Source organism: Haemaphysalis longicornis, unplaced genomic scaffold (assembly GCF_048455015.1).
Source record: "Haemaphysalis longicornis isolate Haplotype H1 unplaced genomic scaffold, Haemaphysalis longicornis Haplotype H1 scaffold_4, whole genome shotgun sequence".
Taxonomy (NCBI): domain Eukaryota; kingdom Metazoa; phylum Arthropoda; class Arachnida; order Ixodida; family Ixodidae; genus Haemaphysalis; species Haemaphysalis longicornis.
The window spans coordinates 103,563,754-103,580,995 of record NW_027526361.1 but is presented as its reverse complement, the minus strand read 5'-3'; the positions used below and the strand labels follow the sequence as shown (position 1 = coordinate 103,580,995).

At 47.3% G+C, this 17,242-nt stretch overlaps 2 protein-coding genes and 2 non-coding genes across 5 annotated transcripts in view; 2 read left to right on the top strand and 2 right to left on the bottom strand.

Moving 5' to 3' along the window:
* Positions 1-17,242, top strand: part of LOC144179907 (uncharacterized) — a 518,871-nt gene that overhangs the window by 337,859 nt on the left and 163,770 nt on the right. The window lies entirely within an intron of this gene.
* On the bottom strand, positions 2,233-2,305 carry Trnav-cac (transfer RNA valine (anticodon CAC)). The gene has a single exon. It is a non-coding gene; the product is annotated as a tRNA-Val (tRNA).
* Trnav-cac (transfer RNA valine (anticodon CAC)) lies at positions 8,484-8,556 on the bottom strand. Its single transcript has one exon. It is a non-coding gene; the product is annotated as a tRNA-Val (tRNA).
* Positions 13,062-17,242, top strand: part of LOC144179210 (transmembrane protein 192-like) — a 29,637-nt gene continuing 25,456 nt past the window's right edge. Inside the window, exons 1-2 of one of the 2 annotated variants that reach the window (XM_077707474.1) lie at positions 13,062-13,284; positions 15,342-15,482. In XM_077707474.1, the coding sequence (XP_077563600.1) occupies positions 13,252-13,284; positions 15,342-15,482 (174 nt within the window). In that variant the 5' untranslated portion in view covers positions 13,062-13,251. Of the gene's footprint in view, positions 13,285-13,695; positions 13,843-15,341; positions 15,483-17,242 lie in introns of those variants that run through there. The other variant, XM_077707473.1, reaches the window with a different exon arrangement.

The following is a 17,242-nucleotide window of genomic DNA, read 5'->3' as shown; positions in this document are numbered from 1 at the left end:
CTCTGCATGGATAGGCAGCACCCCAAACAATCATTGACGGTGCCCTCGCGGTTTCCATCGACGTAGAATAATGGCTGAGAAGCTCCATGTGAACACCACGTTTGTAGACACCTCCTCGTTTGCGGCGTTTGGAGTGGTGTCCAAAACATCCAAAACATGGAAAATTTATACGTTCATGTATTGTATGGAGGGGAACAACGCCGAAAAACGGCTACTAGAGGAGGCGCAACGAAGCAGAGAGAGAGAGAGAGAGAGAGAGAGAGAGAGAGAGAGAGAGAGAGAGAGAGAGAGAGAGAGAGAGAGAGAGAGAGAGAGAGAGAGAGAGAGAGAGAGAGAGAGAGAGAAGGCTCTTTATCGGAAAAGCAGAGAGGTTTGCCGGCATTTACAGTCACCTGCATGCTTCTCTGCTGTGGGTTGGGGATGGGGGTAGAAAAGGCCAAAGAAAGAATGGGCAGGAAAGAAAAATAAAAAAAAAAACTGTCGTGGACTTGGCGCAATAACGGACTTACATGCATGCATATTTTTGTTCTGATCTTGGGCCACATAATTTACAATTTTGAAATTAGACTGATTTCATCCCAATAAGAGAACCAACTCCGTAGCGCTTGGCGCTGCTTCTAGGGACGAATCCATGGTCCAAAAATAATCCTGAGAGTAATTGGTCCCTGCTCTAGACGGTCAATGTTTTCAAGGAAGTGGGATCTCGGTTCCATGTAGGCCGCACATTCTAATAAAATGTGTTCAATTGTTTCGACACAAACAATTATCAGAGTGCGGATTTGGCGTCGCTCCAAGACGAAATAGGTAGCTATTTGTGCATGCACATTTCAGCCGTAGACGATGGTACAACGTTTTTAGGTTACGAGGAAGCTGTCTCGGGATTCTCGACTTCAATTCTGGGTCAGTAGTGGGCAAAAAGGAGCGAGTATTTTGTAAGTTGCTCCATAGACGGCTTCTTTCAGTCACCGCAAAGTGGTGAGCCAAGGCAGAAGCTTCTGTTTTCGTGAAATGCACCTCGCGGTATTTCCGGTAAAGAAGGCCTTTACGGGCCGCTTCGCCGGCTTTTGGTTACCTTTGACGCCGCAGTGTCCAGGTATCCACTGCAATTGAATGTTTTGTCCAGCAGACCAGGCAAGATGGTGAAGGCGTGAGATATCACAGGCTGCCATTTGGTGGGGGGAAAATCTACTTCTCCTAGATAGAATTAGCAGAGCTGCCTTGGAGTCCATCAAGATGCTCCATTGGTGCGGCACATGGCGCAGGATGTAAACAATTGCCTCATTTCACCAGTTAGTGGTATGTATAGTCCAGAGGAAGAGCTTTGCATGCATATTCACCGATGGGTCATCAAGCACACATGTTAGCGCTAGCCCTGTTTGTTTCGTTTCCCCTTCTCTCGTCCACGCTTTGTCGCGCTATTCCCCACCGTCAAAGCGCACCAACTCGCCCAGTTAGCCCTCGTGCTTCATGAGATGACTTTGCCAAGTCATGTTTGACAGCCAATTTCAACGTAATTATTCGGAATCAGCCACAGCTCTGCTAACATGGTAACATATACCTCATGGGAGCGTCTACAACCTTTTTCTGTGTTTGATGAGTACTTGTCTACTCAGGTAATTCATTTTCGTAGCTTCTCATTCACTGTCATCAGAGCCAACATTGTAATTTCAAAGTTGTCGATCGACTGCCCCAATACAGCAACACAAAGGTCTGCATAAAGCGTGGCCGTTCGTTTTTTTTTTTTTTTTTTTTTTTTTGAGAAAAGGAGGGGGGGGGGGGTGCAGTTACCGAGCCAAAAGGGCTGCTGGTCGTTTTTCATTTGAAGAGGTTGCGCACACGTTGCGTCAAGTGGCGCGTTCTTTTTCTTTGTCATATAACAATTTTACGATTGAGAAATACACGAGTAAATGAATCCCAGAGCAGGCATATATGTACAACAAAACGAACGACGCGGAACTGAAGATGGTTCCACGTCCGTTTTACTTGATTGTAAAGAGCGCCTTGAGCTTTTCTTCTTAAGAATAAGTGAACTAGAAATGTAATGAGATGTCCCTTTAGAAATCTCCGCACAGATATAAAGGGATCATTTTCTACGACGCTGGCACATTGTTCGATTCTCACTGGTTGCAACCTGGTGTAATATTAAAAAGGTGGCGGTGGTTGCATGCTTAGCGTTTACGGGATTGTGACCGCTGGAACTGCAATACCTAGCCACAACTAAAAAAAAAAATCTGTTCCTGCCCGGGATCGAACCGGGGACCTTGCGCGTGTGAGGCGCACGCGACAACCGCTACACTACGAAAACGGGTTGGGGACAGCAGCCTTGGCAGTGTTGTCCGATCGCATATCTTGCTAACGCCACCGATACTCCGTATAGTGACGGCATTCAAAGGTCACCTTTGAAAGGTAACCTTCTTAGGATGACACCAAACGTTAATATTAAGTTCATTGTTGTCTCCATTGCACGAAAGTAAAAGTGAACCTACATTTCGTGTTTTCAAACGCACGAGATGAAGGGTCCCGAAGCGAAGGGCCCAAGCGCGCGAAGTTAAACAAAAACAAATAATACGGCAAATTCATCGATCGAAAAAGCCCTTTCATGGACCTCGTGTCCAATGGTGGTTCGTTGTACTCCCGCAATTCTCCAGCGCAGTGGTCCTAAAGGTTACAATCATACCTTTAGCACCCTTCTTACTCGGGCCACAAAAGCGGCAACTAGCCACCTCCTTCCCATACTCAGAGACTTCAACGCTTCTCACACAGTGTGCGGCTACAATCGCGTCACAAAGAAAGGCCGATTACTTGGAGAAGCAATTCAGACCCGACGCTTTTAACCGTAGAATCCGGCCCCTCTATTCCTACCAGAATAGGCAACAGTGTGCACGCAGATACCTCTCCTGACCTCACACCTTCCTTGCGCATTACCGACCTTAAATGGCAACGTACTCCCTACAACCTAGGAAGCGATCATTTCATTATTCTGCCTACCTTTTTGCAACTGCATTCCGCACTTACTCCACGGCTTCGGCACACTCATATCTCGAATTCGCCAGCTTTTCGGCTCACCTGTCAAGAACAGGCACTCGCTACCGATGATACGCCGGTTCAGGATTGGCTTGATTACCTACTCGATATTAAAAAGTCCGCGATTCGTGTTTAGACTATGACAATATTCCTTCGGAAAGTGTTGACACTCGCCTTCAGCATCTTTGGGCAGCGTACCAGGGCCTTCAGAAACGCTGGTGCCGTCAAAAGCACAATCGTCGTCTTCGACTGCGCCTGGCTCATCTCCGCACCACTATTAAGAACTGTGTGGCTGAACTGGCTTCCGCGCAATGTGGTCCGTTCTGCGACAGCATACGTGGCAACCTTATCATGCGGCGCACCCGGGCCATTCTTCGACCCATGACTGATCCTTTTTATTCTAAATCAACCAGCCGCAATCGTCTTACCTTCCTACATGAATTTTCCGATCAGCTTCTTGCCCGTCTGAGCTTACCTTGCCCACAGCCCACAGAAACCCCTTCTACCACACACTGACCAGCCCAATTAATGAGACAATGGATCGTCCAATCACCACAGCTGAGGTCCGCGCAGCCCTCCTCGTTATTCGCCTTAACTCAGCGCCAGGACCGAACGCCGAACGCCGAACGCCGAACACCGAACACCGAAGTCGAACGCCGAGAGTAAATAAACCCAGGTGTGTGAAGTTGAAAAGTGCCCACAGTTCTCCAAGGTTATTCTGGACAGCAGTTCCTGTGAGCACAAGCCGGTTCTTCACAGGAACTTCACACACAGTTTTCGTTGTTTTCATTCGGCTCTTGATCTTGTGACCCTCGTCGAGAATGAGGTAGAACCTGGCAAACTGGCCCTTTTACCGAGTGCTGTTTGCGTGTACAGAGTCGTAACTCGTTAGGAGTACGCCTCACCGTGTCTTGACCCTGGACAAGCCTCTCCCTCGTTCTTTCCCGCGTGGTTCCTGTGTGGTATTCGAACACAGAAATACCGGGGCCCACCGTTCAAACTCCTCCTTCCAGCTTGTACTCCTCCTGCCAGGTGTCCGGCCTGCAGCGCGAGGTTCTGGTGGGTCGGGCGGCGACCAACGCTCGCCTGTCGGTCCACGGCGCCGAGGCTCCGAGAGCGGGACTCCTGAAAGCCAGGCACCCTTGAGGGTCGGGTGGCGACCTGTGCGTCTGGTCTTCCGTCCCGCGGCAGTGCAGCGGCTGGAACGGGAGTTTGAACGGCACGCAGCATTGTGGGTCGGCTTGGGACGCGGCGTACACGCATGGCCCTCTCGGTCCAGATAGTTGTGGCGCTGAGAAGGCGACCCGGATCTGGGGCGATTTTCTGGGATGGGCTGCGGCTCTGGTCTCTGAGCAGTGGCGTCAAAGGGCAGGGAAAACACTCCACCCGCAATTTTGACGATGATGACGACGACGACGACGATGATGACGATGATGCCCTCAAAGTTTTTGCCACGTACCTACAAGGGGGGATTGACCAAGGCTAACTCGATTGTTGAAATTCGTGAGGACCTCAACATATCAATTTATTTCCGGAAAGACAGAGGCCGTAAAATGAAACTTCGTTATGAATAAAACTTCTGCTTCAGGTCGTTTGAATTGCTGAAGGGTGCCATTTTGACCCTCTTTGCTCGCGCCTGTCCAAGCATCCTCTTCGTCGGTTGGGACGCGAGGCGTATCCGTAAACAAAGACCAGTCGCTCCTCTATTGCATTATTCGCTAGCTAGGAGACAATTATCACTTTTAATTACTCTTGGCCCAGTATGCCTGTGGGTAGTAAGGCTTTCTGTTTTTTTTTTTTGTTTTTTTTTTTCATTACGAGCAACTCTCTACTGTTTGGTCACGCACCCAACCGCGTTTGCTGCTCTCCGTTTGAGCGTGTCTGGCGATCGAAATGCGTTAGAACCGGGAATCCAGATGTGGTGCGGGCTCCAAAGGAAGCGCGCACTATGATGTATTAGATTTTGTTGCGCAGGTTGATTGCTGGTTAACACGTATGGCGGTCACGATGTAGCTCAGTCACTCGCTTATTCCGTAAAGGCACAAAAATATCATCGTCTGTGCCAGGTGCGTAAATAATAAGGCAAATAAACGTAGATCTGCATAACTGAAGCCACTGATTTTAGTATTCGTCTTCGTCTTTTCCATCAACGCAGGCCTTGCGCAAATGACGCAATCCACTCGCAACACCTTAATGCCCCTACTGCCTACAGTCACGACCCCCAATTTTCTCTGTTTTCAACTCTTACTGCACTTATCGATGCTTAGTACCTCGACAGCCATCGACCCACTCACACTCAGCTGAATTCTGCCTCCAAATTAAAGCTGTATTGCACGAGCAATGTAATGATTTTGGCTTGCTCAGCCCGCCGGTCACCAAGTCGTTTACAACCATTGGCAGAAATTCGCCCAAAATATCACTTCTGCATAACAATCCCTCTCTTCCCCATTCCCCACCTTCTACCTGGAGCCTACCTTTTCACCAATAAAATTATACCACAAGAGTATCGCGGTAAGAGGGATTTTTTCGAAGAAAGGAGATTTAAGTGCGTGACCCAAGTTTTCGCGGCCATTCTGAGAAGCCTGACAATGTCAGAATGAATGCGGTGGTGTGGAGGGACAAAAAGGGAGTGCTGATTGAGCAGGGCGGAGGCATTTCTGAAGAAAGTAAGTGTAAAGTAACTACGGTATCAGGATGTGGTCTGCTGTGTGAGAGGAAGGGCCTGCACCTATCTGCCTTTAGCTGATCTTCCCAAAGAACCCTCAGTAAAGATCGTTTCACCGAAGTCCGGTGTCGATCAGGAACCCAATCGCCCGGGCTCCGGTTGATTTGGCAGGATGCTGGCAGGGCGATGGTGTTGAAGTTCTTGGAGACGGCGGTCGAACTGGCGAACTCAAGGCGTTGGGGTTGATTAAATGAAGCGTAGAGTTTATATACAGCTATTTACAGTAGGAAAACTGGGTACATGAGTAATGAAAAGAAAAACTTCGAACTTCAGCTAGACGCTAGCTCCGAGTGCGCACAAATCACTCGAGCTCCTCAACTTCGTCTAACTCTCCTATTCTCGGAGCGTACACAAACCGCTCGAGAAATCACGGCCGAGACTCTGTGTCGCCGCAAGATCCGTCTAGTTGCCCGGTACGGCGCTGCACCCTAAACCTCCGACGCGATCTTAACCTCGACTAGGGGGCTCACAAATCCCAACCTAGCTTTAACGGTCGAGACTCCTTGTCCCGCCGGGAACTGCCAGCTCAGCGCTCAGACAAGAACGATTTCCAACGGCCAAGTCCGGCTTTATAAAACCTCGAGATCACCCTCTCTCGGGAACGCGCCTGTGGCCTTCGTACACGCGTATGGGAGTGCCCAAATTCACGTAGACAGCTGTCACTCAGCACGCCACGGAATATTCAATGAGTCGCCGCCATCTCTGGGTCAACGGACCGCTCGCGGGCCAGCAGGCACGTACAACCCCGAGGGGTGAGAGCGAAAGACGCGACTGTGCGTCATGCTGACCGGGGCGCATTAACAATGGAGATTCGTGCGGTGCTCGTCCCGACGCCGCTAATCCCACCACCTCCGCGCGTCAGGCAGACGTTCCCGGAATCCGGCGGCGCTGTCTGCTTTCTCAATGGGGGATTATCCTTGTGGTATGCGGTGGGCCAGACAATCCGTCTCCCGTGCACGCCGTGACGAATTGGCGACGGCTGTAGTGCAGTGTTGGCAGTGCTACGTCGCTAGACAGAGCGGCGGGTTCTCACGCGCAGCCCGGGCGCCTGGCCGCTAATCTCATAAGTGGACCTTAAACCCTCCTTGCATTCCACCAAACGGTCGCCCTCCTTTCCTGTACCCACATATTCCCTGTAACACCTTACCGGATAGGGGCCTTTCTTTTAGAAGCTTAAGGCTGAAAGTTGCACTAGTTGGTGTTGACTTAGAAACATACCATCGAAAAAAGACAGGGACTTAGAAGCAAGCAGGAGAATCGCTAGACTTCAACTGAACAGCTTTACCTGGGACACGTAACGCTAACAGACAAGGTTAAAAAGAAAAGAAAACTTACAAATGAAATGAAACAATATACAATCATAGATGCGTGCCACCCCACATGCACGTCCAAGGTACGTCCCGCGCATGCGCCCTTGCAAGAAGCTTAGCTCTTTTGCCGTAAGTGCGATGGAAGGCTCGCTGATACAGTTATCTGCCTCCCTGAGAATATGGAAAGCCACAAAAAAATCTCTTTTCACTTGGTCGCGCCCGCTGCCTAAAACACGTGTGGCATCAAATGCTGGGACGCAACAAGGACACCGCTTGCAATGGTCGGCCAAGTGGGCCCCCGCGTCAAGCGATGACAAGCGATTGTCCTGTTTTCTTCTCTTTATGTCCCTGTATTTTTTCGACGTGAAACTGGTTCTTTTAGAAGGTTGTTCATCATCATCACCACCACCACCATCACCACCCTCATAATCATACATTTGTCGCCAATGACCACCGTACAGTGGCTCTAGCCACCGCAATGGCGGCAGTCGTCTTGTTCCCCGCGTGTTGTCAGTCTCGCCGAAACGATCACCGTCGTCGTATTGGTGGTCTTATTCATCGACGCAGAATGCTGGCCAAGAAGAAAAATTTAGACTTTCTCAGTCGAAACCACCGTCCTCGTGTGTGGCTTTCGGATTGGCGCCTCCACACAGACGACGCGTTGCCCTACTCGCCGACGGCTGGCAGTCAATTTAAACCGGGGCCAAAATCACCTACAGCCGTGCTGATATCGGATTCGTAACCAAACTTTCGGAATCGTTCGCACGCTTTTTTTTTGTATGGTGCCTAATATCCTTTTATATGTAATTAGTTTTACTCTCTTTTTTTTTTCTTGGTAGCATTATGACCGACATTGCAAATGAAAGTCGTATTCATTGACACCTACATTTTGCTGGCCATCTTTTTTTTTTTTTTTTTGTAACAGTCAGCGAGCCACAGTGGCAGTTATACGCTCTGATGGATTTCCATCATTTTGTGAAGCACTGTTTTTCATTTCTTGAACTTCCGCGTTTCTTTTTGAACCTTCATTATTTTTTGAATTGTTGAAAATGTATGAATAAATACAAAAGCACTATACAGGACCCATCGGATGACACGGATTTATCAATGGTTTCGACGGATTCGTCAACACACTGCGGCACCTTGAACTTTTCCTGCAAGGTTAAATCAACTAGCTGCTTAATGAGGCGTGCCTTTTGAAGTCCTTAAATCGACAACAACCCTCGGAACACGATCGGCGCACAGACGCAAAGGTCCCATTTTGTACGATGCAGGCGCCTTGAGCGGTCCTAACTGGTTGGAATGGGATAACAAAACAAAGGGGTGATCGCATTCACAGCGTTTGCAATATTGTGAATCATAGAACGGCACCACCCGACTAGAGCCACTAGATTACGCCCGACCATAAATAGAAAAAAAAAGGCTGTTTCCGCCCGGGATCGAACCGGGGACCTTGCGCGTGTGAGGCGCACGTGATAACCGCTACACCACGGAAACGGGGGTTGACATGGGTGCAGTGCAGGCGAAGTGCAGGTCTGTCATTCAAAGCTGCACACTGACTATTCTAGTACACTGTAACTATGCATACCACTAATAGAAATTCCCGAAGACTTCAATTCAGTCCATGCATGTGCAATATCGGTCTGGCCCTACCTGCACCTTTCTCAGCGGCTATTCTCCGAGCCAGTTCAAAGGAATGTGTACAGCACAACGGTCGGGCACTCATACACCACGTGGTACGGACCTACCTTGTGGGTGGTCGTTCTGTCGAGACGAGGTCTTGCTCTTAAGCACCCCCTCACCCCCCCCTCACCCCCCCCCCCAAAAAAAAAAGGAATTGTCATGCTGTCATGCGGGGCGACCAAGGTAACCACGTGTGCCGGAAACCATCCTAGGGTACTTTGTCTAGAACTCCAAGAATCCTGTCTGGAAAGCGCACCTACTCTCCCATGGTGGCCTGTTTCCCTCCTGGTATGCCTAACTGTTATGCAGAGCCTTCATTCACGGGGATGTTCTACGAGTTCGCGCACCGCGACGCGAAGGAGATTCGCTGCTCAGGACGAACTATGGGAGATTCGCGGGCGACACCGCAGGCCCGGCTGCTGGTACATCCATGCAACCATGGGCCGCCGCCCGAAACCAGTGCGCTAACGACTTCAGACTTCGTCCTTCCCCCCTCTACATATTCCGAATTTACTTTGATTTTGCTGCTGTGGCGCCATTCGTGCGGCAAAACGACCTTCTGCCACAGCTGCAAAAATTGGTCGTTTTGCAGCACGAGCGGTGCCACAGCAGCAAATTCGCAGGTAAATTCGGAACATTTAAAACGGGCTTTCTGTATATAAATGTGCACTTTGTCACCAGTGGCAATTTTGTTGCCCTGATTAAAATAATCTTCTCGTTTTTTTTTCACCACAACTGTACATTTTTAACATATTTTTTGTGTGAATAATTTTCGTGCAATTACCCGCAGTACAAGCTGCTCCTACGCAATATATCGGCATAAAAAACAGTTGTTAAGGTTTGTCTCTAACCGTCGAATGTGAGCAAAAATGAAGAAAAGGGATTCTTGGATGACAACCCCGCAATAAAATAAAAAGTCCATCCACAAGTCGTTTGTTACGTGCCCATTTATAATGTCCGATGCGTGCTTTCCCAATTTTGGATGAATCAGTTCACTATTTCCATGTTCATGCCTCCATGTTTGTTGAGCATATATGGTTACATTTGTTCTACAGTTCCATATTTTTAAGTGCTATTTCTTCTTATTTAGACTAAACAGAAAATTGCAAACAGTGATAGACAATTCTCGGAACGTGCGAATAATTTCTGTTTGATAAAATCTTTTATTTTTCTCGTTCTTGACAGTTATAATAGTTGCGTTTTTTCTGTTAATATATTTAAATTTCAGTTAATAGTTATGCATATAATCAGTTAATAGTTACGAATTTCTCATTCATATTTTTAATTTCTTGAAAAATCAATGGAGGAGGTCTAGGGGCAATCTCGCCCCCCCCCCCCCTTTCCCCTGCCCCCTGCCCCCGCTCATGTCAACGCGCCCTGTCTACCTTGATCCTGCCGGGCAGGCTAAAGCCGAAACACTTGTTGTGGCGCTGCCCCACGCTTTGTTGCCCACGAACTGACACCCCCCCACCACCACCACCAAAAAATAATAATAATATGTTTCATCAGGATTTCGTGTCGGGGGGGGGGGGGGGGGTGGAGTATGAGACTCGACAAAAGGAGGAAGGGAGAACATGATAGCGCAAAAAGGTTAGAAAATTGTATGCGTATCTGCTAGCTTCGCTGCAAATGTCGTCGAAAGACGATAGTCTTCTGCCGCACGGCCGGCTCTTCCTTTCTCGCCCCTCACGCTCTTCCCGAAACCCATTACTGCCATTACTCTTCAAGACCTCCGCCATCACCCTAACTCGTACGTTCGCCCACACCCACAACTATCGAAACACGAACAAGTACTTTTTAGGCAAGCGCAAATGGGTACCCTCTTAACCCCAGCCAGAGTGGCCCTCTACAACGGAACGCCAACCCCCAGCTGCCCAAAGTGCTCCAAGGCCCTCAACCAGGACCACATCTTCGAAGGATGCAGCCCGTTCCCCGGAGGGAGAGCAGCACTCCAATCACCAGCCCTAAACGACCAACGCCGCCTTGCAGATTTCGTAAAGAAATTTGTTAGAGGTGCCCTGAACTGAGGGTACCTAACCCGGCTGGTAGTTTCGCAATAAAGCTTTATTCATTCATTCTTCATTTCTCTTCTTTCTTCTATTGTGATGTATGCCATTGAATTTGGCTCAATTAAATTAAATTTTCCTGCGTTCGCACTGCTTGCAGGCCTTCTCTTGGAACAGCGCCCATCTCACCTTTCTTGACCACTGCTCTTTTTTAATTTGGTTTTGCTAAAACGTGCATGTAGTTTTATGGGTGTGGATTACTTTGAGCTCCATAAACGTTCGCATGTATGAGCCATGTCGGCAGTCCATTTGCAACGAAACAAACATATCTTTTAAAGGGGTCGTGAAGAGAAAATGCATTTGTCTGTGCTTAATTTTGTCTGCTTGAACGACCTTTGAAGAACATAAATCCCAAATATTTTCCCAATTCATTGCTTCTGGAATTTAGGAGGCGCCGTTGAAATTCTCGTTTTGAGGCGCATCGCAAGCGACCATGCGCGCCCCGGCGGTCGGCAGCGCAACTAGAATGACGTCACGTCAAGTACATTCGAGAGTTCAACGCGGTTCAATGTTCTTTGCGTATAATATTCTGCAAAGCTTCAAACCCAATATTTTAAAAATAATGCATCCTTTATTCGTTGCCAAAAAAACCGTTTTCTATCCACGTGAGCAGTGTCGTGACCGCTTCAGTTGTCTGGCAACCATTGCAGCAGAACTCAGACCTACTGGATGTTTGTACAGTTTGTAGCCAGTTTCCCTGCTGAATTTCACGTTGTTTTCCCGAATTCTCTTCGGAATCTTATCTTTTTTGTATGAAATGGCCGAAGATCGCTCAAGCAAAAAAAAAAAAGTCCCCTGTGTGCGATTCGAACTTGCGGCCTCCGGGCCAGCCCAACGTTACAGCCAGCCTAGTCGGGCACTTTATCCACTACACTATCGACGTGGGAAGCGCGCGCGGAGAAAAACTGCTGCATAAAAGCCTGTTCGCATTTGTAACTCCGAAGTCTCTCGTGTTTTCATAAATTCTAATCTACCCAGAGCTTTAACCGCCAACTTACTGTTGAGCGCTTCTGCAGTAAGCCAAAGCGGAGCGTATACAATCAACAAAACAGCGTTAACAGCATTGTTTATTGCAGGAAACAGGAAAGCAACCGTCGAACTGCGTGATGTTGGGACTCGACGACTCGGCGCTGTATCGCTGCTTCTCGCTAATTATTTTTGCGCTTGATGAATGAATGATGGATTGGTTTTAAGTTCCGACTATTCGAAGTTCCTTCGATAAACGTGTTTATGTAATAAACTCTCATTTTAAGCGTTCGGTCATGCATCTCGTCAGGTCAGAAGTTTCACGTTCGCGCAACTCACATTACAGGCTACGTGAGACAGACGTCGACAAATTTGTGCAAGTATATCGGCTAGCAAAACGACAGTTTGGACTAGTGGAAAACAGCGTAAACAGTTTACGAATGCCCAGTTTAGATTAAACGTGGTTACCTCTGCCTGCGCATCTCGCCGGCGTTGTTGAGTGAAAGTTCGACCATGTTGATCAGTCGTATCAGAGATCAGACGTCTCCCGTTCAGTTGCAGGGCGAGTTTCATCATGGCGCCTGTGTTGTAGCTTTATCTGACCCTTTGCAAGCCCGCTCTATGCCGACATGTTGTGCAGACGAGGGAGAACTGTGATTGGCTTCTTACTGACTTACTGAAACGTCACTTCACGGGTTGAGGAGGAAAGCCTCGGTGAAACCGTAACTGCATTTGTTTACCTATTTGCCGATATCGGGCGACGAAACTGGTATGCATTGTTTGTTTGTCAAGGTTCCACGGTTATAAGCGCACAAACAACACAGTTTTTTTGAAAATCTCTTCACGACCCCTTTAACTCTTTTTTTCACCAGACACCTTCTCCGATTCCTTATCCGATTCCTTCGGGAATTCGCAGTGTACCTGTATGTTAGGTTTATTTGGGCTGCATGGAAAACTTTCGTCAAGAAAAAGGGAGACTTTGCGATAATTGCTCCTAAAAATAAAACGTTGGTGAAGTAGCTAGCCCCGCTACCTAGCCGCTACAAGTCTCCAAGAAATCACAACTGTGAGAAATCAAACAAACGAGACCAATGCTGTCTTAATTTGGTTTCTTCACTTTTGATATTCAATTTTGTTAAAATACACATTTTGTTAGCGTTTCATTAAAAAACATACTACCTTAACGTTTTCGATCAATACCGTTGTTAATTTTTTTCCCGCAAGGAGCGCTAGTCACCGACCCAAAAGAAAATCGGGATTGAGAGAGGAGTTCACGGATAGTAATGGGCGTACGCAACAGGCATTTACGGAGTAACTGTGGCTCTGATTGAAATATGGCGGCCGCCTTTATCATTGTCAATGCATGGGCGAGGTGAAAATGCATACGATCAAGCGGGCTGTGTAATATTATGCCGACAAACACACGAAACCTCCTTGCGTTAAAACTGTGTGATCACGCCAACCAGTGACAAAAGCAATGGTGAGCTTGGCAGACCACGAGACGTTCGAGGTAAGCGTCGTCGAGTTGATTACACTAAAAATCTGGCATCGGTGCTCGTCATCGCGGACAGTTCATTGACTGATATGATAGTCGTTCTTAGTTTGTTTTATTATTTGTGAGGCTCTAAGAACAACCGGCAGATTTGTTACTTAAGCTGCTCGGTGCTGTGCTGAACTAGAGGATGGCTGCAAAGTGTGCTTAGAAAAGTACAAAATTTTTGTAGCATGTGACAGTTCATTTGCCCGGCGCTCGTTCATTGAAAAGCAGTTTGTTTTACATTTGTCAGTGCTGATTCTTTACCCTTTGATGCGTTATTCACAAGAGCATCCGTTCGGTCCGTAAGTGCTGTCGAAGCGAGTAGCGTTACAATACTATCGCGGTGTTAGGACAACGTCGGTGTTTCGCGTACTCAGACTGGTTGATCGCAGCTATTTCTGTCAAAAACTGCTTCATTTTACCAGTAACGCCAGGTGTTAGGACTGATCTCCTGCTCTGAAGCGGTAACTGACGCATTCGAAGGATATGTCAAAAATGTGGTTGTACCTGACGGATAACGACGATATCATGGTACTGTTCATGCTGTTATCGTCGCCTGATGGTGTCGTTAACGTTGTCTTGCGTGTTTGTTTAAATTGTCACCCTCTTTACTGTTACCCTTGTACTGTTAGCTCCCTCCTCCTACATCCCACCCTTTCGCGCTGCTCGCACGAGTTTCTTTCCGCATATTTACGAGGGGAAAAAATGCACTATAGCTTATGTACGTACTTGTTAAAAACCACGAAAAGTTTGCTAAGTTCAACTTTGTTGAAATGAAGGAAGGGAAAAGAAAACACGTTAAAAAGCGCGCCTATGAATGGTTTTAATTTTCAGGGATATTTGTGGCGCCGTGAGCTTGAATTGCAAGCTACATTTTCTGCTGCATCGGTGCATTCAACGTGACCTGCCTGTGAAGCCTAGCCTAACAGTTCGAAGCTACCTCAGTACCAAATCAAACTGAAAGCACTAGTAAGCTTATTTGGTGTAGGCATGTCTAAATCAGAGACTGCAGTTGTCTTTTAGAGCTTGTGTGCATGTGTAACCAGAGCATGCTGTGCGGAATCCAGTGACACCTATTTTCTTTCGGCACAGCACTGTTTCTGTGGAGAATTTTAAGGAGTTTAATTCAAGTATAACGTCTCTGAAATATATCTCAAGTGCGAATTTAATTCCGTCTTCAGACCCCATTTTTGTTCAATCTTTTAACACGGCAGTGTTAAAGAGCTTGTGTCAGAGAAAAGTTGGTGGCATTGTGCCATGACAATCCTGATTGATCGATAGGGCCATAGTGAATGCGATTCACGTCGTGTTATTCAATGAAGGCCACAGGTGTGTTTTTGTGCAGGGGAGGGTGAGGGACAAATATAAACCCTCTGCGGGGCTTCTGTGTGTGCTGCCACATGGCAATGCGATACTTTGGCGTTAAAGATCGTCTGTCTGGCAGAGCGGGAAGTTTTCACCCATTGTGGAGTCCACCGAAGGGTGCTGCGATCCTGGTGTCATCATAGGTCACTGAGAGAGAACTACCAGTGTGGAGAGCTCTTTTTAAGGCAAAGGGGCCCTTTTTAAGGCGCTGTCGTGTTCAACTATTAGAGTTCGAACTTAAGCATCCCCCAAGTTTTTAATAGTGCTCCCAACATGCTTGTACTTCAGAATGATGAAGAGTGTGTGGGGTCAGATTTACCATCCTTGCCAAGTCATACTAAAACACTGTGTTACCATATTTAGATCCCCTCAGTGCCATACTCGCTTGCGACTGCCATACGCCGGTAGGCCAATGAAAAGAGACAGTCTCCGCGGTTTGAAAGTCAAATTTACCCTCCCTCCATCCTTCTGAGCCTGAAGGCCAATCCGTCAACTAAGCGCGAGATGAACTGACCCCTGTTTCCATATGTGGCACACAGAATGAAAAATTTTTCATCAACTCCTAGCCACATCAAAATGGTCGGGAACCTTGGTTCATCTTCAGGGCGGCGGTCAGGCCAGACACTCAGTTCAGTCAGCTAATCAGGTATGTGTGTACATTGCAGGCTTCCACAGCTGAGAGTGTCAACTTCATGTACAAGGACGCAACCCCCCTGGTCAACCCCTGTACGGCAACGGCCGATCTCGAGCCACCGTTCCGAATTGTGGCGACATCTGGGGCCATCATATTCGAGGTTTTAAGTCTTGTGAGTCTCTCGTCCAGTTCTTCTGTTGCATCCGGATCTTCTATTTGTAGTGTTAATTAACATCTTTGTCTTTGGCCCCCACTTAGGCTGAGTTATGGCATGGTCACTGTTTTGCTGCGTGCATCATTTGTGGTGTGTTCTTTTGAGGCTGGCTCTAGACTATGCAACCCATTGCTGCTGAATAAAGATGCAGCGTGGTGTGCACTTTTCGTCTTCCGTACACTTCGCCTAAAAACAGTATCAGCGTCTTTTTGTGGAGATGTTCACGACACACACTTCTGAGTTCAAAAGCCTGTAGTTGTTTGGATGCTGAGCGAACACTTTGCAAAAGTTGGGAACACATCAAGGGAAGCAGATGTAACGGAACTGCTTTGGCGGCTATAAACCATTGCTTTATTTTTTGCTAATCACCGAAAAGAATCTGCAGTGACAGGCATACCTTGTAAGTAACTTATGCATTTGACAGATTAATTCCCAGCTAGCACCACATTTACACTCGTACCCGCCGCGCTGGCTCAGTGGCTTAGGCGTTGTGCTGCTGAGCATGAGGACACGGCTTCGATTCCCGGCCGCGGCATCCGCTTTTCTGATGGAGGCGAAAAGCAAAAACGCCGTGTATGAGATTTTGGCAGACGTTAAAGATCCCCAGGTGGTAAAAAATTAAGCCGGAGCCCTCCGCTACGGTGCATCTCGTCGCCTACGTTGTATCGGTGCGTTAAACCCTACAATCAATCAAGATTTCGGCTCGTGTGGCCCACATTGGCAAGGAACGGTAGAAACATGTACAGTATAGGCGGGTAATTCGAACCGTAAGGGGACGCCATCTCAGTTCAAACTAATGAAAGTGAGCACTAACAGCAGTAAATTTCAATTGAGGAGCCATAAGGAATGTCAACACTTTGATGCTCGAAAAAGCCTGTGACTGCTCCTGCCGTTTGTGCCTAAAGGTGACAGTCAGGACTTTTTGCTCTAACAAACGAACGTAACGGAAAGCCGCCTCTTCATCTTCTAGAAACCTTATGAAGAGATGGCCGAAATTTCATCCGGAAATGACTTCTTAACGGACAGCCGCACTATGCTTCCTGCTCATCTTTAATAAATAATAATAATGCTTTATTGCGCAAAATACTGAAAAAATACAAGAAGACAGGCCTGCCAAAGCCGCATCGGGCTTGAGCGGCAGCGCCTGGCAGGCAACGGAAACCGCAAATAATAAATAACACTGACACAAGTGCTAAGCATAGTATAGCAGAACGCTCAAGTATACATACAAAGAAAAAAAAAAGGAAAACAAGTTGACTTACGACTCATAGATTACACCCGACAGAATAACAGCACTCGAGATTTAAAATATCAGCTTGTTTCCTAAACGGGTCACAGCTTATCAGAAATTAGTCTGCAAGAGCTCGAACGTTATACAACACACAAACAGTGTTTGGCACACGCCACCTGATATGGTTTAACAGAACGTGAGGTGCTGATTAAAAAAGAAAACGGGATTGTAAAAGGTCAATAGTAACTGGACAGAAAAGTATATAGCATTGCTTTGAAGGCTGAAGGCGTTTGATCCGATAAACACAATTTCGGCAAGACTGCACCCTAAAATGCAAATTATATGTTTACACGACGTAATACCTTTTTTAATGAGCGTTTCAATTTTACAGAAAAAATACTGTGCGGCAATTTGTTAAAGTAGAAAGGGGCATAGTAACTATGCATTGTTCTCGTCATAATTGGCAGCGACAGACTCTATGCTTCTG